Source organism: Notamacropus eugenii, chromosome 5 (assembly GCF_028372415.1).
Source record: "Notamacropus eugenii isolate mMacEug1 chromosome 5, mMacEug1.pri_v2, whole genome shotgun sequence".
NCBI classification, from domain to species: Eukaryota; Metazoa; Chordata; class Mammalia; order Diprotodontia; family Macropodidae; genus Notamacropus; species Notamacropus eugenii.
Genome location: NC_092876.1, coordinates 10,601,761 through 10,624,497, shown reverse-complemented (window position 1 = coordinate 10,624,497; position 22,737 = coordinate 10,601,761). Strand labels below are relative to the sequence as shown.

The 22,737-nt window shown below is 37.6% G+C and overlaps 1 protein-coding gene across 1 annotated transcript in view; it reads right to left on the bottom strand.

Moving 5' to 3' along the window:
* LOC140503315 (vomeronasal type-2 receptor 26-like) overlaps nt 1–22,737 on the bottom strand; it is a 37,509-nt gene that overhangs the window by 10,814 nt on the left and 3,958 nt on the right. The window contains exons 3-4 of the mRNA XM_072607195.1: nt 18,172–18,975; nt 15,288–15,515 (exon numbers count right to left, since the gene is read on the bottom strand). Coding sequence (XP_072463296.1) covers nt 15,288–15,515; nt 18,172–18,975 — 1,032 coding nt within the window. The remainder of the gene's footprint in view (nt 1–15,287; nt 15,516–18,171; nt 18,976–22,737) is intronic.

Genomic DNA, 22,737 nt, shown 5'->3' with positions numbered 1-22,737 from the left:
TCAACCACTACCTGCTTCCACTGTATTAGATCTTCCTTACAATTGCTCCTTTTTACCTTTTCCCACCTTATTTTGTTTTGACAATTACCCTATCATACACAAATTAGCTACAATATTTCTTCCAGACTGAGTAATGATGTTTTAATAATTTTGATAACATTTCATGTATCATAAATAGTTCAGCCTTTATGAGTGCTTTATAATTGGTCTTTAATTATTTCTTTTTGTTTCTTGTGGATCTTTTAGATAGAATTTTCCATTGAGTTCTGTTCTCTTTTTACCTTGAAATACCTGAAAGTCATCCAGTTCATCAAATATACTTTTTTTCCATTCAGAAACATACTCAATTTTGTTGGATTAGTTATTCTTGGATGGAACTCCAGCTCTTTTCCTTTTTGAAATACAATATTCCAAGAACTATGTTTTTGTTTTTAGTGTAGATTCTGCTATATCTTGGGAAATCCATTGTTTTTCTGCATTTTAATTTTTTTTTTTTATTGCTTGCAATACTTTCTCGTTAACCTTGCAAATTTGACACTTCGTTATGACATTACTGTAAGTTTTCTAACTAGGATTTCTTTCAGGTGGTGATGGGTGTAGTCTTTGCAGTTCTACTTTATTTTCTTTTTCTAGAGTTTCAGGACAATTTTCCTTAATAATTTCATGTAATATTGTATCCATATTGTTTTTTAATCATAACTTTCAGGTAGTGTGAGAATTCATGTATTGTCACTCCTCAATATATTCTCTAGATGGTTTTTCTAATGAGATGTTTCAGATTATCTTCTATTTTTTCTGGTTTTATTGTATCTTTGTGTCATAGGTGTCATTCAATTCTCTTGTCCAATTCTAGCTTTGAAGGAGTTATTGTCTTTCTTAAGATTTTGTATCTCCTTTTTTAATTGACTTTTTTTCATAATTCCCTTAAATTGCTTTTTTTCCTTTTTCTCTCTTGTGCTTTTATTTTTTCCAAATTTTTCCTTTTTCTCTCGTGTGATTTTTGAATTCCTTTTTATTTTCTTTCTTAAGATTTTGTATCTCCTTTTCTAATTGGCTAAATTTCTTTTCATAGTTTTCTTGAATATCTTTTATTTTTTTCTAATTTTTCCTCATTCTCTCTTATTTGATTTTTATGTTACTTTTTAAGTCAGTCCAAGGTATTTTTTTTTTTGAGCTTGTGATACCCTTCAGGGTCAGAGTGACTTTTTAAAAATTATCTCACTATCTTCCTTTGAATATGAACCTAGATCTTTCTTTACACCAAAGTAGCTATTGATATTCAGGTTGTTTTTCCTTTGCTTATCCATTTTCAGTTTTTTTAATTTTATTTTTAGCAGCTTAATATTATTATTATTATTATTAGTTGTTAAGCCCAAGTAGTGGGTAATATTGTTCTAGGCCTCAGGTCCTTCAAATAGTTGTTTTCTGAATTCTGTCCAGGGGCTCAACCTTAAGAACTCCTGTCTTCCTCCACTAAGCCCCAGCTGCTCTTTTCAGAAAATGTTCTTGTTCCCTGTGGTATGCCCTCTCCAAGTGTATGTTTACTCCTAATCACCCATAGTCATAGCCAGGGATCATGTCTAGTCAATACTATTATGCCTGACTTTCAGAAACTGCAGGGGATCCTTCAATCATTCCTTACCTAATCATCCAATATTCTTTAGATGAAGGTTTGTGAAGTAAAAGTTTTTGAAGTGAAAGTTCCTGAAGCTGTGAGGTAAAAGTTGTTGAAGTGAAATTTCTTGAGGCTGTGAATGATGTGAAAATTCACTATTTAACAAAAACTTTTGGAAAAATGGCAAATAGTATGGCAGAAACTAGGCATAGACCAACATTTCACATCCTAAATCAAGATAAGATTGAAATGGGTACGTGTTTAGACATAAATGATGATACCATAAGCAAATTAGGAAAGCAAGAAACAGTTTACCTGACAGATCTATGGAAAAGGGTAGAATTTATGACCAAACATGAAGTAGAGAACATAATCAAATGTCAAATAGATAATTTTCATTATATTAAATGTATAAGGTTTTGCACAAACAAAACCAATGCAATCAAGATTAGAAGGAAAGCAGAAAGCTTGGAAAAAACTTTACAGCCAGTGTTTCTGATAAAGTTCTCATTTCTCAAATGTATAGAAAACTGAGTCAAATTTACGAGAATGCAAGTCACTACCCAACTGATAAATGGTCAAAGGCTATGAACAAGAAGTTTTCAGATGAAGAAATTCAAGTTATCTATAATAATATAAAAAATGCTCTAAATCATTCCTGACTTTAGAAAAGCAAATCAAAACAACTCTGAGATTCCACCTTCCACCTACAAATTTGGCCAATATGACAGAAAATGAACATGATAAATGCTGGAGAAGTTGTGAGAAAATTGGAACACTAATGCATTGCTGTTGGAGTTGTGAAATTATCCAGCCATCTGGAGAGAAATTTACAACTATGCTCAAAGAGTAATCAAACCATGCATATCCCTTGATCTAGCAATACCACTATTAGGTCTATATTCCAAAGAGATCATAAAAAATGGAAGAATACCTATATGTAAAAATATTTATAGGAGCTCTTTTTGTGGTGGCAAAGAATTAGAAATTGAGGGAATGAACATCAGTTGGGCAACAGATGAACAAGCTGTTGTATATCAATGTAATGGAATACTATTGTGCTATAAGAAATGGTGAGCAGTCAGACTTCAGAAAAACCTGGAAAGAGTTGCACGAACTGATGTTGAATGAGGTGAGCAGAACTAGGAGAACATTGTCCACAGTAACAGCCATATTGTGTGATGATCAACTATGATACGCAGGTCTTCTAAGCAATAGAATGATATTAGACAACTCCAAAAGACTCATGGTAAAAATTGCTTTTCACATCCAAAGAAAGAATTATGGCATGAGTGCACACCAAAGCATGCTATTTTCTTTTTTTCCTTTTTTGTGGTTTTCTCTTTGTTCTAATTCTTCTTTCACACTATGACTAATGTGTAAATATATTTTATTTTAAAAATGTCATATGCTTACAAACATTGTTACTTCTGTGCTCATGTATAAGATGAGATCCTTAGCATTGAGTAACTTTGAGTGAACACTTGAGAAAATAACAACACCAAATTAATATGTACTAAACTGTGCTAAGATCTGTTTTGTAAGAGTTATGGTGGTAATATAAGAAGGAACCTTTGTAGGTGGTCAACAATTCTGTTCAGATCCACCTTCAGAGCTGCTGTCAATTGAGAAACAATCCATGAAAAATCATTTCCAATAAGATCAGGGGTGAAACAAGGATGTCTATGATCACCACTATTATTCAATATTTTACTAGAAATATTAGCTCTAGCAATTAGAGAAGATAAAGAAATTGAATTAGACTAGGCAAAGAACAGACTAAGTTATCACTTTTTGCAAATGATATGATGCTATACTTAGAGAATCCCAGAGAATCAAGTAAAAAACTACTGGAAATAATAAACAACTTTGGCAAAGTTGCAGGTTACAAAATAAACTCGCACCAATCTTCTGCATTTCTATATATTAGTAACAAAGCCCGACAGTAAGAGATAGAAAGGGAAATCCCATTTAAAGCTAGGGTAGACACTATAAAATATTTGGGAGTCTACCTGCCAAAACAAACCCAGGGACCATATGAACCCAATTACAAATTTTTTTTTGCACAATTAAAATCTGATCTAATAAGTGGAAAAAAACATCAGTTGCTTGTGGGTAGGCTTAGACAATATAATAAAAATGACAATTCTACCTAAATTAATTTACTTATATAGTGCCATACCAATGAAACTATCAGATAATTATTTTCTAGAGCTAGAAAAAAATAATATCAAAATTCATCTGGAAAAAAAAGGTTAAGAATATCAAGGGAATTAATGAAAAGAAAAGCTAGAGAAGGTGGCTTAGCCCTCCTAGATCTCAAATTGTATTATAAAACAGCAATCATCAAAACCGCTTGGTACTTGGTACTTGGTACAATCATCAAAACCACTTGGTACTTGCCTAAGAAACAGAGTGGGTAGACCAGTGGAATAGGTTAGCTACTCAAGACACAGGAGTCAGTGAATGTAGCAATCTACTGTTTGATAAACCCAAGGACACCAGCTTCTGGGATAATAACTTACTGTTTGACAAAAATTGCTGGGAAAACTGGATTACAATGTGGTGGAAACTGGACATGGATCAAAGCCTGTTATGATATAAAAGAATAAAGTCCAAATGGGTACATGATCTAAGTATAAAGACTGATAATATAAACAAATTAGTGGAGCAAGGAATAGTGTATTTATCAGATTTATGGAGAATGGAGAAATTTTTGAATAAACAAGAGATAGAAAACATTATGAAATGCAAAATGGTCAATTTCAATTACATTAAATTGAAAAGCTTTTGCACAGATAAATTCAATGCAACCAAGATTAGGAGGGAAGCAGAAAACTGGGAAAGAATTTTTGCAACTAATGTCTGTCATAAAGGCCTTATTTCTAAAATATATCAAGACCTGAGTCAAATGTACAAGAATACAAGTCATTCCCCAATTGATAAATGGTCTAAGGCAATTTTCAGAGGAAGAAATTAAAGCTATCTATAGTCATATGAAAGAATGCTCTAAATCAGTATTGATTAGAGAAATGCAAATCAAAACAACTCTGAGGTACCACATCACACCTATCACATTGGCTAACATGACAAAAAGGGAAGATGAAAAATGTTAGAGAAGATGTGGGAAGGTTGGAACACTAACTCATTGCTCTCCTTGTGGTGGTCAAAAACAGGAAATCAGGGGGAATCAATTGGGGAATCAATTGGGGAATGGCTGAATAAATTGTGGTATATGAATGTAATGGAATACTATTGTGCTCTAAGAAATGATGAAGAAGAAGACATCAGAGAGGTCTAGAAAAACTTATATGAACTGATGTTGAGTGAAAGGAGCAGAACCAGGAGAACTTTGTACATAGCAACAACCATAGTGTGAGAGGAATTTTTCTGGTAGACTGAATACTACATTGCCATGTAAGGACTTAAAAAATTTCCAATAGACTCTTGAGGGAAAATGCCTTCCACATCCAGAGAAAGAACTGTGGAATTGGATCATAGAATGAAGCAGACCATTTTCTTTTGTATTATGTCTTGTTTTGTTTTATGATTTCTCTCATTCATTTTAATTCTTCTAGGCAACATGACTGAGGTGAAAATGTATTTAGTAGGAATGTATGTGTAGAACCTATATAAAACTGTATGCCATCTCAGGGAGGGAGTGGGGAGGGAGAGGGGAAGAAAGGGGTAGAAAGGGAAAAATCTAAGATATATGGAAGTGATTGTAGAACACTGAAAATAAATGAAATAATGTAATAAAAAAAGAAAAAAATAAAGAAAAAGTGGTTATGATTGATGGACATTTTGCTTAGCCAAACATAAGATTTCCCCACATCTGTCACTGACAAATCAGTGAATTGTAATGCACCTTTCTATATTTAGTGTTCTTCCAGGTCTGTAAAAGTAGATAGCACCAAAGAGGAGGGGTCCTTGATCATAAGGAAGATCTTACCTCCTCTTAATTAGAGACTCATGGACTTGCAACTATATTGACAAATTTTGCTTGGAGTTCTCAGTGACTTTTTTTACAGATTGGAATTTTCTGGCCCACAAGTGTTCTTTGTGATTGGCTTAAAGTAAACACATTAATAGGGGCTTGGGAGCGATGTGTTTGAGTGAATGTTGATAAGCAAAGTTCTTTCATCCTGGAGTAATTTTCTGAGGACTGATCTACATGTGAGACATACCTTAAGATGCTCAATACAGCAAAGTGTATTTTGAATACATCCTATATTGGAGGGGAAGTTTATTGTAACAGGTTCAGAAAAAGAATAAATAAAGGCAGAAGTGGTCCTAGAAATATAGGGAGTTCTCTGAAGCTAGAAGGAAAAACTTTTTAATGAGGAGGAAATAAAGGGGTATTGAATGAAACTCATGATTGCATAGGGAACCCACTGACAGTCTTTGCATTGTTTTTTGTTTTAAGACAGATTCAAGGAAAGGGAAAAGAAAAAGTGACAAGTGAAGGAAGATGAGTACAAAAGAATAGTACCGTCCTATAAGACAGTACTACTTTATAAGTGACATTTAGATTTTATATATTTATATTTATATGATATTTGTAAGTGATAAATTTCAGAATGGTTTAAACAATGAACACTGGAAAAAACTGAGATGCTTTTGTAATCTGTTTGGAAGAAGAGGAGGAAGAGAAATGGTATAAAATAGATGCTTGAGACACATAGAATGATGTGACTGAGGACAATAGGAGACAGAAATACTTGGCTCTTATTGCATCAGGCTTTTTTTTCGAACAAGAGAAATGATTTTAGGACTCTAAAGAATAGTACAAAAATTATAAGTGGGAATTTGAATCCCAAGTTAAATAAGGAGAAGTTGAGAGACTACTCAGTCACCTTCAATAAGTTCAAGTCACCAGACCTGCATGAACATCTTAGTGTATTGGAATAAGTGAGAGATGTGACTCCTAAGTCACTGCTGTCATTCACTGAAGCATCATGGAGAATGAACATGGTGCTTCAGGTTTGAAGGGAAGGATTTTCATTTTTATAAAAGAAAGCATGAGTGGTTCTGTAAAAGATAGACTGGAGAGACTGATTTTGATTCATTGCAAAATCACAAAACATATTGCTACTGGAGTATATTGGTCACTACAAGTGGTTTTGCTTCATCAAGAACAGATCATGGACCTAAGCTCCTGGAAAAACTCCTCTGGATATATCTGGGGGGAGAGTCTGACCAGACTTTGGAGGTGTAGAATCCAGTGGGAGACGGACTTTGACAGATTCGGAGCCCAGGCTGGACTGGAAGGTCCACGGGAGGGATCTGTTCCGCGGGGGTAAGACCCCGGCGCACAGCGCAGCGCGGTCGGCGCGGCAGGGCGGAGGCGACCCGAGGGGCCCGAGAGTGGCGGGAGAGACCAGTGGAGCAGGAGATAAGCCAGGCCGAGCCAACGATATCAGCGCAACAGCCTTTGAAATCTTCAGCCTAAAGACGGGACTTCAGTGGGTCACTACTTGAACATCCAGGAGCTGGGATGCCGGAGTGATCAGTAAGTGCTCTCCCCTCCCCCCCGATGACCGTGAGGGAACCATAAAATTCTTCCCCAGATTAATCCTGGATCAGTGGGAGCAGCAGAAGGGGGCGGGTGGTCTCATAACACCAGAGGCTGGAGAGGTGGCAAAGGGGGATTCTTCTCACCGTGGTGGAGGCTATCTGGAGGGACAGACGACCCAGGGCAGAGAAAAATTCGCACTGAGACCCAGGCAAGCCTCAGCCCGGGAGACGAGCCCCAGGAGGGGCGGGAACACGCATTAGCCTCTAGGCGTGCCCCAGCCCTCCAGGGGAAAGGGAAGACAATAGGGAAGCTGGGATCACCATCCCCCAGACCTTGCCTTTGCCTCAGGCCAGCTGAGGAGATATCCTGAGACCAGACCACCCCTCCCACACACCTTACAAGCTAACTCCAGGGTTGATCGGGGAAACAAAAAACAAAAGCCTGCTTTTAGCCTAGACACACATCAGCTCAACTTAAAGATCTGTACCTTCTGACTGAAAGAACCAAAAGCTACAACATTCAGCCAACATCATGAATCGGAAAAAGCAGACGAAAAGTGAAAAAACCATAGAATCTTTCTATGGGGATAAGGACCAAAACACAAACACCAAAGAGGTCAGAGCTGAGACTGTACTTCCATCTGAAACCTCAGATGGGACTATGAATTTCTCGCAAGCACAACTAGATTACCTGGAACGTCTGAAGAAGGATATAAAAGAAAAACTGGCCAATGATTTTAAAACCATAAAAAAAGAATTCACTGATGAGAACATCAATCTGAAAAAGAAAATTGAAGAAATGGAAAAGGAAGTTCAAAAATTAACTGGAGAGAATAATTCCCTAAAAGGAAGAGTTAATCAAACGGAAAAGGAAACTCAAAACCTAATAGGGAAAATTGATCAGATGGAAAAGGAAACCCAAAACCTAACTGGGAAAATTGGTCGAATGGAAAAAGAAGTACAAAAATTAAATGGAGAAAATAGCTCCTTAAAGGGAAAAATTGGCCAGATGGAAAAGGAGATGCGAAAGCTAACTGAAGAAAACAATACGATCAAGATTAGAATTGGGCAAGTAGAAACTAATGACTCAATGAGGCAACAAGAATCAGTCAAACAAAATCTAAAGAATGAAAAGATAGAAGAAAATCTAAAATATTTAATTGGAAAAACAACTGACCTGGAAAATAGATCCAGGAGAGAAAATCTAAGAATTATTGGCCTGCCAGAAACCCATGATGAAGAAAAGAGTCTGGACAATATCTTCCAGGAAATCATCAAGGAAAACTGCCCAGAAGTACTAGACTCAGAGGGCAAAATAGTCATCGAAAGAATCCACCGTTCCCCACCGGAAAGGGATCCCAAACTCAAAACCCCAAGAAATATAGTTGCCAAATTCCAGAGCTATCAAGTGAAGGAGAAAATACTACAAGCAGCCAGAAAGAAACAATTTAAATATCAAGGTCACACAGTCAGGATCACACAGGACCTTGCAGCTTCTACATTAAAAGATCGAAAGAATTGGAACCCAATATTCCGTAAGGCAAAGGAGTTGGGACTCCAACCAAGGATCAACTACCCAGCAAAGTTCAGCATAACATTTCAGGCAAGGAGAAAGTCATTCAACGAAATAAGGGATTTCCAGAGCTTCCTGACCAAAACACCAGAACTCAATAGACAATTTGATCTTCAAATGCAGGTCTCCAGAGAATCATAAGAAGGTAAACAGAGGGGAAAAAACAAAAACAAAAACTTGCAACTCAATTAGGGCAATCTGTTTACCTCCCTGTAAGGGAAGATGATACCTGTTAATCTTGAGAACTGTGCAGCTATTATGATAAAAGGAATATATGTAGAGGGAACGGGCATAAAGTAAATGATGTCATGGCAAAAATATGATTTAAGTATGAGAAGGGAATGTAATAGGAGGTGTGGAAAGGGGGAAGCAGAAAATGGCAAATTATATCACAGGAAGAAGTACAAAACTATAGTAGAGGGAAGGAGGGGAGGGAGATGAGCATTGTTTGAGAGGTACTCTCATCTGATTTGTTCAAAGGAGGGAACAATAACCTTAAGCAGATAATCCTAACTAGCTCTATAGGTAGTAGGAGGGGAAGGGGGAAGAAAGGGGAGGGTGGCTAAAAGGGAGGAAAGAAGCAATAAGAGTAAAGGGGACTAAAAGGGAGGGGGGCTAAAAGAAGGAGGGGAAGGCTGCAGGAGGAGGGGGAGAAAAGTGAATACTATTGAGGAGGGGAAGGGAGACGGGAGAGTTAAAAGCACAAATGGTGGGAAAGAGGGTGGAGGGAAATACACAGATTGTAATCATAACTGTGAATGTGAATGGGATGAACTCTCCCATAAAACGGAGACGGATAGCAGAATGGATTAAAAGCCATAATCCAACAATATGCTGCTTACAAGAAACACATTTGAAATGGGGGGATACACATAGGATAAAGGTCAAAGGATGGAGCAGAATATATTGTGCTTCAGCTCATGTAAGAAAGGCAGGAGTAGCAATCCTAATCTCAGACAAAGCAAAAGCAGAAATAGATCTAATCAAAAGGGATAAGGATGGAAACTATATCCTGCTAAAAGGCACCACAGACAACGAAGCAATATCATTACTAAACATGTATGCTCCAAGTGGTATAGCATCCAGATTCTTAGAGGAGAGGTTGGGGGAGTTGAAGGAAGAAATTGATAGCAAAACTATACTAGTGGGGGACCTCAACCTCCCCCTCTCTGAACTAGATAAATCCAACCTTAAAATAAACAAGAAAGAGGTTAAGGAGGTAAATAAAACTCTGGATAAGGTAGATATGATAGATCTTTGGAGAAAATTAAATGGGAATAGAAAGGAATATACCTTTTTCTCAGCGGTACATGGAACATTTACAAAAATTGACCATGTACTAGGACATAAAAATCTCACAATCCAGTGCAGAAAGGTAGAGATAATCAATGCATCCTTTTCAGATCATAATGCATTAAAAATTACATGTAATAAAAGGCCATGGAAAGAGAAACCAAAAATCAATTGGAAACTAAATAATCTAATTCTAAAGAAGGATTGGGTTAAAGAAGAAATCATAGAAACAATCAACAACTTCATTCAAGAGAATGACAATAGTGAAACAACGTACCAAAACTTATGGGACACTGCAAAAGCAGTTATTAGGGGAAGTTTTATATCTCTGAATGCTTACATAAATAAAATAGAGAAAGAGGAGATCAATGACTTAGGCTTGCAGTTGAAAAAGCTAGAAAAAGAACAAATTGAAAATCCCCAAGTAAATACCAAATTAGAAATACTGAAAACCAAAGGAGAGATTAATAAAATTGAAATTAAGAAAACTATTGAATTAATAAATAAAACCAATAGTTGGTTTTATGAAAAAACTAATAAAATTGATAAACCTTTGGTTAATCTGATCAAAAAAAAGAAAGAAGAAAACCAAATTACTAACATTAAAAATGAAAGGGGTGAACTCACCTCCAATGAGGAGGAAATTAAAACAATAATTAGAAACTACTTTGCCCAACTTTATGCCCACAAATTCGACAATCTAAACGAGATGGATGAATATTTTAAAAAATACAAATTGCCCAGATTAACAGAAGAGTAAGTTGAATACTTAAACAACCCCATCTCAGAAAAAGAAATTGAACAAGCCATCAATGAACTCCCTAGGAAAAAATCTCCAGGGCCAGATGGATTCACAAGTGAATTCTATCAAACATTTAAAGAACAGTTAATTCCAATACTACATACACTATTCTTGAAAATTGGGGAAGAAGGAGTCCTCCCAAATTCTTTCTATGATACAAATATGGTTTTGATACCCAAACCAGGAAGAGACAAAACAGAGAAAGAAAATTATAGACCAATTTCCCTAATGAATATAGATGCAAAAATTTTAAATAAGATTTTAGCAAAACGAATACAGCATCTTATCACGAGATTAATACATTATGATCAGGTAGGATTCATACCAGGACTACAGGGCTGGTTCAATATTAGGAAAACTATTAGCATTATCGATCACATCAACAACAAAGCTAACAAAAACCACATGATTATCTCAATAGATGCAGAAAAAGCTTTTGACAAAATACAACATCCATTCCTACTAAAAACATTGGAGAACGTAGGAATAAAGGGAACTTTCCATAAAATAATAAGCAGTATCTATCTAAAACCTTCAGCAAGCATTATATGCAATGGGGATAAGCTAGATGCATTCCCAATAAGATCAGGGGTGAAACAAGGTTGTCCATTATCACCACTATTATTCAATATGGTACTAGAAATGTTAGCTGTAGCAATTAGACAAGATAAAGATATTCAAGGAATTAGAATAGCCAAAGAAGAAACTAAGTTATCACTCTTTGCAGATGATATGATGATTTACCTAGAGAATCCCAGAGATTCAAGTAAAAAATTACTTGAATTAATAAACAACTTTGGCAAAGTTGCAGGGTACAAAATAAACCCACACAAATCCTCTGCATTCCTATATATTAGCAACAAAGTTCAACAGCAAGAGATAGAAAGAGAAATCCCATTTAAAGTTAGGGTAGACAGTATAAAATACTTAGGAGTCTACCTGCCAAAACAAACCCAGGGACTATATGAACACAATTACAAGACACTTTTTGCACAAATAAAGTCAGATTTAAGTAAGTGGAAAAACATTAGTTGCTCATGGGTAGGCCGTGCTAATATAATAAAAATGACAATTCTACCCAAATTAATATACTTATTTAGTGCCATACCAATTAAACTATCAGACAAGTACTTTCTAGAGCTGGATAAAATAATATCAAAATTCATTTGGAAAAACAAAAGGTCCAGAATATCAAAGGGACTAATGAAAAGAAATGCTTGGGAAGGTGGCCTAGCGCTACCAGACCTTAAACTGTACTATAAAGCAGCAATTATCAAAACCACTTGGTATTGGCTAAGAAACAGAGAGGTAGACAAGTGGAATAGACTTGGCACTCAAGATGCAGTAGGCAAGGAATATAGCAACCTTCTGTTTGATAAACCCAAGGACCCCAGCTTCTGGGATAAGAACTCATTGTTTGACAAAAATTGCTGGGAAAACTGGATAACAGTGTGGCGGAAATTAGGCATAGACCCATACCTGACACCGTACAGAAGAATAAAGTCCAAATGGGTACATGATTTAGGTATAAAGATTGATACCATGAATAAACTGGAGAAGCAAGTAATAGTGTATTTATCAGATCTATGGAGAAGGGAAAAATTCTTTACTAAAGGAGAGATAGAATGCATTATGAAATGCAAAATGGATAACTTTGAGTACATTAAACTGAGAAGTTTTTGCACAGCCAAACCCAATGCAACCAAAATCCGGAGGGATGTAGTAAATTGGGAAAAAATTTTTACAGCTAAGCTCGGGGATAAAGGCCTCATTTCTAGAATATATAGAGAACTGACCCAAATGTATAATCATACAAGTCATTCCCCAATTGATAAATGGTCAAAGGATATGAACAGGCAATTTTCAGAGGAAGAAATTAAAGCTATCTATAATCATATGAAAAAATGCTCTAAATCACTATTGGTTAGAGAGATGCAAATCAAAACAACTCTGAGGTACCACATCACACCTATAAGATTGGCAAACATGACAGAACAAGAAAATGATAAATGCTGGAGAGGATGTGGGAGAGTTGGAACACTAATTCATTGTTGGTGGAGCTGTGAGCGCATCCAACCATTCTGGAGAGCAATTTGGAACTATGCCCAAAGGGCTACAAAAATGTGCATACCCTTTGACCCAGCAATATCGCTACTAGGACTATATCCCCAAGAGATCATAAAAATGGGAAAGGGTCCCACATGTACAAAAATATTTATAGCAGCACTCTATGTAATTGCCAAAAACTGGAAGTCAAGGGGATGTCCATCAATTGGGGAATGGCTGAATAAATTATGGTATATGAATGTAATGGAGTACTATTGTGCCATAAGAAATGATGAACAAGAAGACTTCAGAGAGGCCTGGAAGGACTTATATGACCTGATGCTGAGTGAAAGGAGCAGAACCAGGAGAACTTTATGCACAGCAACAACCACAGTGTGTGAGAGTTTTTTCTGGTAGACTTAGATTTTTGTAATAACACAAGAACTTCTGAAAAAAAAAAAAATCCCAATGGTGGACCTCAAGGCAAAATGCCTTCCACACTCAGAGAGAGAAATATGGAAGTCACTCACATAATGTAGCAGATCATGTTTGTGTATGTGTATCTGTTTGTGTATCATGTTCTGATTTGTAATATGGATTCTTTCATTTATCTTAGTCTGACTACATAGCATGACTATAGTGAAAATATACTCAATAGGAAAGTATATGTAGAATCTATACAGAATTGTATGCAGTCGTGGGGAGGGAGGGAGGTAGTGGGGGGTGGGTGGGGAGGGATAAAATCGCAATTGTATGGCAGTGATTGTTAAACATTAAAAAAATAAAAAAATTAAAAAAAAAAAAAAAAAAAAAAAAAGAACAGATCATGATGGAAACTTATAACCTACATTATATCACCACTAGGTAGATTCTAAATTGGTTCAATGACTGGACAGAAAGAATCATCATTAAGCAGTTAAAGTCAACTTGGAGGAAGAAATATCTGTCCTTGGCCTTGTGCTTTTTAAAGTATTTATGCATGATGTGGAAGAATGTTTAGTTGGAGCATGTAACTGAGTTTTAACCTGAGGAAAGCTACCATGTCATTTGACAAAGTCAGAATTCTAAAACATCTCAATAAATAAGAAAGCTGGCCAAAATCTTACAAGGTGAAGGTGAGTAAGGACCTATTTAAAGTGCTACATTTGGATTTAAAAAAAAAATCAGCTCTGCAAGTGCAAGTTGGGGAGATGCACTTCCATCACAGACATTCACTTGAAAAATAAATGTGGAGATTCAACATGGCATAGAGACAGTGTAAGCACTGGATTTATTTAGGGTATCTGACTACAAATCCTGCAGTATATTTATTAGATATGGGATGATGAACAAATCCCTTTGGTCAAATATCAGAGTATCAGAGTCCTAGTTTTTTCACCTATAAATGTATTACCCACCTCAAAGGATTTTTGTGGGAAAAACATTTTCCAAGTCTTAAAACAACACAGAAATGTGAGTTGCTATCATTTGGAAGGGCTTCAAGGTTAATAAGTCAGGAGAATCATGAGGCAGACAAAATGGCTCATTGAATGTGATCTGAGTCTGCATGAAGAGCAGGGCACAGGTCCTCTAGTGTGGCTAGAGGACATCCAAGAGGTGAAAAAAATATCTGCACCCATAGTTAAATGCAGTGAAAATAAAGCTGCAACTCAATGAATAATTAGATTCATGTGAGCTTTCTGGGACATTCAGCCAGTTTAAAGAAATAGACAAATTCATTCAGTGATTTAACTCTATTTTAATGGCTTCACACTGTAACTATCTCTTTTTAATCTGTATGTATTTTGTATATACACAGTTGTTTGCATATTATCTCTCCAACTTCATATGCTGAGATTGTTTCAATTCTTGTCCTCCTATTTGGTGTGTATGTACTACACACCTCTTTTTATACCTGGCTTGGGGTTATAGGCATCAAATAGCACTAATATTGTATAAATTGAGGAGGAGAAAATGGGTGGGCCAAATCTGTGATTTTATTATTCTAGGAAATTCTAGTGAAGAAATCCCCTCATCCTATAGAGAATGGAACCTGACTAGCCATCGTAGAGTTTTCTGGAGCCCTGAGAAGATAAGTGACTTGTCTAGGGTAACAAAACCAGACCATATCAGAGGAAGCAATTCAAACTACATCTTTCTGACAGGTGTCCCAGCTCTCCATCCTTTCCCCGAAGGCAGCCTTCATTTTTGTTGCCATTGTGCCTTTTGGACTAATGCTGGTTGCCAAATAGACACCATATTTGCAAATCTACTTGGTTCATTTTTATTTAAAATAATGATAATAATTTTTTTTGTTGTTTTGGCAGCCACTGCTGTTAAGAGAAAGAGATTAAGATAAAAAAAGCCTGGGGTCGACTAAGGAGGATTGAATGAATGAAAGATTACCTAAATGTGGTTAAAGTAGCTAGAAACATAAAGTGGCATTTAGTTTTTGTACAGACCTTCACATCAAGGAAATTTTGATATATGTCCTCCTCACAAATGGTGAAATCTTGACCAAGTAGAGACTGAGGGACAAAGTGTCCCACTTTCACCAGGACATCATCATAGTTAGGCAACATCTGAAAGTTCATGATATCATATTTAGCCACAGGATTCTTTTCCTCATCCAAAACCACCTGGCTCCCAGCAGTGTTGTTAAAGGAAATATTCCTCAGAGATGAATGAAGCTACGTGGAGATAGAAGTGAGTCACTCCCTCATGTCCACAGTCAGGGGAAAACAGGATATAGGTCAATGGACCAGGCAGGAAACCTGGCAGCATATTCATTCATCCATTCACTCTATTATTTATTTGCTCATAAAACAAACATTTTCTCATCACATCCTTTACACAAAGAATCATTGCAAATGTAGACCTTTCAGTCCCTGAAGGTTGTGTCTTTATAGAACTGATTTTCAAAAGTCCTCCTTTTTATTAGGATTTACAGAAGAAGGAAACTAAAAAAAAGATCCTGAATAGAATTGCTACCATCCTGCTCATGCTGTCTTGAATACGTTAAATGCTTACTTGGGATTTTCATGGGGTAACTCTTGTAAAGTACTTTGTAAACCTTTGAGTGCTATGTAAATGTTAAATACCACTTCTACTACTACTACTTCAACCACTACCTCTACTACTACTACTTTAAAAATTAAATTAAATTAAATCACATCCTAATAGGAATCATTCAATCATCCATCCATCTGGTGGTACTTATGAAGTCCAGGAAAATTGCCAGTGGGGAAACCATTTGAACATTTCTCATTCTGAGTCCCTGATCATCCGTTTTCTCTAGGGCTCACTCCCATTCAGTTAGTGTCAAGTCGGCCTGGTTCTCACTCCTGTGAGCAGTGTGTGCCTCTGAACTCATTTGAGTTGTAATGAGGATGAGGCATGGAGCACCAAAAGTTCAATAAACAGCAATAGATGCTTATTGAGGGGTTGATATACAGGAAAGATCGTGCCCATGCAGTGACCTAAGGAGGCTTTCTCTCTTTCTAGAACACTGAGTTGGGGTGCCTGTGCTTCATTTATTTGATTATTATTGACATGCTTTGTACTGATGGAGAGGATATTCACCCCATGGCTGAGAACATCTTCAGAAGCTACTCTGCCCAAACCAGCATGGTGCCCACTGGATTCCTGCAAATGAGACTCTGCATGCTTAGCATGGGTGGCAGGTACATAGTGGGGGACTGCTCCCACACATAAAAACTTTTTGCCTTCTCTGTACTTCAGTCATTGCAGTCAGGTGCAATTCATTATGACCCACCATGCAGTTTTCTTGGCAAAAATGCTGGAGTAGTTTGCCATTTCCTTCTCCATCTCATTTTTATAGATTTTTATTTTACAGGGTTAAGTGACTTGCCCAGGGTCACACATCTAGTACATGTTTCAGGCTGGATTTAACTAATGAACATAAGTCTTCCTGATTCTAAGCCCAGTGCTCTATGCACTGTGTCAACTAGCAGCCTCTTACTACATCTAGAGCCCTTCAATTTAGGAAGCTGCAGGGTTGGGCAGCAGGACCACAAGGGAAGAATGTTGACACCTAATATCCAAGCATTATGTCAGAACAGATATAATTATGGTTCATGGTTATCAGGTTGAAAGACAGGGAAAAGAATAGCTGAAAAACAACATTTCAAAGGAAAACAATATTGAAAGATATCTGAATGTTTATTAATGCAATGACCAATCTTGATTTCAGAGGACTGATGACAAAAATTGCCACATTCCTCTTGTTGTGGAGGTGGTAGACTAATGGAATGAACTGAAACATTGTCAAATGTTTTCATTGTGTCATTTTATTTGATTTAACTGTAATTTTTTCTAATTAATAAGCTATTATGAAAAGATCATTAGGATATAACTTTCAAGTGTGATTAAAACTTTTTTAAAAAAAGAATGACAACAAATTTTTTTTAAGTTGAGCGACAACAAACTCCACTGAGTCTTCCAATTGGTACTGGGGAAGTAAATGGTATTTATCCAAAACATGGTTTCTTAACTTTTTCATGGTCCATGTCGCAGAATGGTGAAGCCTATGTATCTCTTCTCAGAACCATGTTGCATTGTTTTTAATTTCCAGTGGAAAAAACTCTAAATTTCAATTAGAAGTTAGTGAAAATGAAGAAAATAAATTTTCTATTCATTTCAATAGTTCTTCTGAAATCTGTCTATGGACCTCTTGAATGGCAATGTCTAATGGTAGACTGTAGGCTAACAATTCATTTTCTAAAATGAAGACTCTAATTCTCCATGCAATTAAAACTAAGGCTACTATCACTTTTCTCAAAGATGACTGATTTCTTGGAAGCTTGCATTTCATGTCTGTCATGGATTGCCACTGAGAAGGGTATCTGACTAAGGCCCTATTTTAAAGTACATAGAATAGGAAAAAATGGGGAATTAGACAGACAGACAGGAAGTAATACTTTATAAAGAGAGAGGTTGAATTTCATCCTGTTCTTGCATCTAACAACTTAGTCACTGTTTCTGGAGAACCAATGTGACATGCATTCCACATTGGATTCAAAGCACTGTCCCAGGCACCAGGTTTGACAAAATCTTTCCTGTAGTCCTGAGGGGAAGACTCAGCCCTTCAGAAAGAAAGGGTCAAAACAATGCTTTGCAGTTACGGTTATGTCTTCAGTATTATCATGTCTCCATAATGGGCAAATTCTTAACGCTTCTAAGGCAACCAAACTAAGAAAATTAAGTAAAAGAAGGAATGTGAATTTGTGGCAATGGGGCATTCTAAGTAAAAACAAGGTAAATGCCAGTTTCAAAGAAAGTAGTAAGTGAAGAATATTCACTTGTGAGTTTTATAAGGGACATTACCTGCCATGGCTGAGGCACCGGGTACCCTTCATTTCCCACAGATCCCATTTCTGATCTGGCATGGAGCATTTCATGAAGAGCCCAGGCTGCAGCGTACACAGCATTATAGAGCAAGTAACTGAGGCTAGACATGGTCATGTCAAAATAGTACAAGGGCAACATTTCCAATGAAGCATTCACCGAACAATCCCCTTGCTCCAGTTTGGTTGGCTCATCTGGACATTCAAATGCTGAGATCCAGAAACTCTTAAGGAAAATGTCTCCTGGGTATTTGGTTGGGGTGACTGTCCTGAGAAAGGCTTTGAAACCAGGAATCTCACTTGTCTGATGTGAAAATATGAGCGCTCCATGAAAATCATCACTATCACGATTGTGGGGTCTCATGGTGACATCCCAGTGTGATGTGATAATCCATACCTTCCAAATTCCATATAAAGGTGGCTGAGAATATCTCAGGCTCATCAGTGAATCTGTATCTCCATGGATGATGATCACCTTCGCTGATGATGCTATAATTCTGGACATAAAAAACACCTGGGTTTCAGCATGGCATCTCTCACTGACAGGGATCTTCTCTGTGAAGGCCACACAAGCTTTATTCCTTCTCACCTCTTCTCCCATGTCCCAGAGGAACTTCTCACCTCTCATGTCATCTGTGACAATCATCCCCACCCAGGTCCAGCCAAAGTGTAACAGCAGCTGGATGATGCCCAGGTGCAGGAAGGAGTCCTGAGGGGCCATCTGGTAGAGGGAAGGAAACTGGGCCTTGTCACTCAGGGCAGGATCAAATGGGCCATAGCTTAACTGGTTGGGAAAGAAATATGGGTCTCACTGGGCTATAAGAAAGTGATTCTGGGGCATAGCAACAAATCTCAATATATTACCCAATCAATCTACCTTCCATGGGGAAAACACGGATTTGGTTGCTTCAGGTGATGATAAGAATGCTGATCTCTTGGAGGTTAGGTCAGCTGAAAAACAATATCTAGAGGCCAGAATAGTCTGCTGGTACTATTTTTAAAGCCTTCATTTCCCTGAACTCTTCATGACTTCTTTCCCTAATAGTTCAGGATTTCTCCTGACTCACTGTCCTTGTTTGTGGTCCTAAAAAATTTCCTGAGTAAAACTGACACATGATTACCATATGTTGAAGATGGTTTTGGTTAAGAAGAGATTCTTTCTTCAATCAAAGTAGAATTCCATAAGAAGGGTGTTGCTAAGATGAAAGTGTCATGTGAATAAATACATGCTCACATATATGAGGCAGCTAGGTTTCACAGTAGACAGAATTCTAGACCTCAAGTCAGGAAGATCTAAATTCAAATCCAGCGCCAGACACTTATTAACTGTGTGTCCCTGGGCAAGTCACTTAACCTCCATCTGGTGCAACTGAAAAAATGGGTGTAACGCTATCACCCAATTTGTTGCATATTTTTGTGCTAATCAAATATATTTTGCAATACTCAAAACTTTATTTAACTGCTTTATTGTTTTTAATAGTAACAAATAATTATTTCACTTAGTTTGCAACGTTGATGACTCTTTTTGAGATGATACAATTTTTAGGAATAGAGGCCTGTTTAATAGTTTGGGTAAAGTGTGTCCTTCTACCAGTGCAGGTCAGCACCTTTTTTATAAAACCTAGATTTAGGATAACCTGGCAGGAATGGAATATCTGTAGCCTGAAGCCACATGTGGCCTTCTAGGTCCTTGGGTATGGCCTTTTGATTGAGTCCAAGTTTTATAGAACAAATCCTTTTATTAAGGGCATTTGTTCTATGAAGTTTGGATTCAGTCAAAGGGCTGCACTTGAGGACCTAAAGAGCCACATGTCACTTCAAGGCCACTCCCCACCCTTGAAAAGCAATATGTGTTCAAGTGATTTACCCAGTCATGTAGCCAGCCCTTTGCCCAAGCTCTGGGCTCACTCTCCCATCCCCCATTCGTACTGGTAGGCCAGATTCCTGGGGCACAATCGGATACTTATCACCTTAGGCTTCAAGGGGGTAACTGTGAGAGATTGGGCAAATCTTTCTCATGTAATTGCTAATACGTTCCTAACACAAGTCTCCCCTCACCTTCCAGGGAGTGTCAGTCAATATAAATGAATAAGCAAGAGTTAATTATCTTTTACAAATAATTATTTAGTGAAGTCCTATAGTTCATTAAAATATTCCTCCCAAGAGGTAAAAAAGAGCAAGGAATAACATAATCTCTAATACTAAAAAGAACAGTTCAAACAAGTCATTTTAAGTTCTTGGAACTTCAGTTTTGTTGCCTTTAAAATTAGAAAATCAGCTTGGTTGGTTGGTGGGTGAACTTATCCACAGCATTCAAAACTTCTCCATTTGTTGTAATTGATGGTTCCATGTCTGGATGGTTTGGTGGTGGCTGATGGAGCACCTGTGTTTTCTTGGTGTTAATTATTAGGCCAAAATTAGCACAGGCAGCAGAGAACTGATCCATACTTTATTGCATCTCAGCTTCAGAGGCTGCATTGAGTGCACAATCATCTGCAAACAGAAAATCATGCACCAACACTCCCTCCACTTTGGTCTTGGCTTGTAGCCTTTCCAAATTGAAGAGCTTGCCACCAGTACAGTAGTTGACTTTGATGCCGTATTCATCCTCATTGAAAGCATTTGTCAGCATGGCTGAAAACATCAGGCTAAAAAGCATGGGAGCAAACATACAGCCCTGTTTCACTCCATTGGTGACTGGGAAGGCAAGAGAGCTTTGTCCATTATCCAGAACCTGGGCAAATGTGCATCATGAAATTGACATACAATATTGATGAGCTCTGGCCAACCAAATTTTGAAATAATTTTCCATAATCCATCACTACTAACAGTATCAAAGGCCTTGGTCAGATCTACAAACATGGTGCACAGACCTCTGTTCTGCTCTTGGCATTTCTCTTGGGGTTGTTGGGCAGCAAACCCCATATCGACTGTTCCTCGTCCCTTTGTGAAGGCATACTGCCTCTCAGGTATATGATGATCTTCCAGGTGAAGGATCAACATATTAAGGAGGACTCTAGCAAGAATTTTGCCAGCAATGACTAAGAGAGAGAACCCCCTGTAATTATCACAGGACAGTCTATTCCCTTTACCTTTATAGAGATGGACAATGGAGGCATCCTTGAACTCCTGGGGGATAACTTCCTCTTGCCTTATAACCTGGAAAGTTTCAGTCAGCTTTTGTGTGAGCAATGGTCCCCCTAACTTATAAATCTCAACTGGAATTGAATCAACACCAGGTGCTTTGCCACAAGAAAGGAGACTAATGGGGCTAAAACGCTCTTCTTCAGTTGGAAGTTCAGCTAAGGCGGGTTTGACATTTACCTGAGGTAAATGGTCAGTGACCTCAGCACTGATTGATAGTGATCCATTGAGAGCACTGTGGAAGTGTTCAGCCCATCTCTGTAGGATAATATCCTCATCATTAATCAACATGCCTCCATCTACACTGAGTAGTGATGCACCATAGGTTTTTGGTCCGTAAATAGCTTTCAGGGAGTCATAAAAGCTCTTTGGATTGTTACTCTCAGCACAAAACTGAATTTCATCTGCCTTCTTACTGAGCCAGAGATCCTATATCTCTCTAAGGTTTGCTTGTACTTTACTTTTGATGGAATTAAATGCTGCCTTCTTAGAGATGGATGAACTATCCTGCTGAAAAATCCTGTGGAATTCTCATTTTTCATTTAGCGGTTTCTGAATTTCCCCATCATTTTCATCAAACCAGTCTTGGTGTTTGTGAGTGTTCTGATCCAGATGAGCAAATGCAGTGCTGTACACCAAATCTCTGAAAGCTGTCCACTCCTTTTCTGCTCCACTCTTGCCAACTGTGTGTGTAGGGGGTAGAGTGCGTTCAGGGAGGACCAACACCTTTGGTATGATGGCTGCTGAGCCCTTTTCAGGGCTCTTTCTACCTTTGGTGTCCACCTGTTCCACCTACTGTCACGTGTAGTTCCAAGAAGGTGCAGCATGCGCAGCAGCCACATCCTGGTAAACCATTTCAGCATATGGGCCAAAACAGGTTGAGGGAAAGCAAGGGGTCTCAGACTCATTGGTGAATTGGGGGGTACCAAGTATGTGAAGAGAAAATCAACTTACATTATTGGTGAAGGCTCTTCCAGGTCTAAAAATTAAATGACTACAACCTGTTCTGTAAAAGACTAAAATGTTTTCCCCATGTCTCATGATGTTATGGTTTGAATACAAACCTGATGTTGCTGAGGACATGCCAACAGACTTCAGGTAAAAGAAAGAGCCTGGCAAGCAGCCTGACTAAATTGGAAGAAATAACAAAAATTAATCCCCCAGGTGAGGAATATTTTTGGCAATACCTCCTGAGCCCCAGTTACACTTAGATCTGGGGCTGAAAGGACAGAAGGAATTTCTGTCAGGTTGATTCCATCCAAGCCCAATTGAGGTATGAATTCCATTACAGTCACATTGCCTCAGATAAGGTGTTGGATTTGGAGTCAGAAAGCCCTCATTTCAAATCCTGGTTCAACACTTAAACACTTATGTGTGATCTAGGTGGCACAGTGGATGGAGT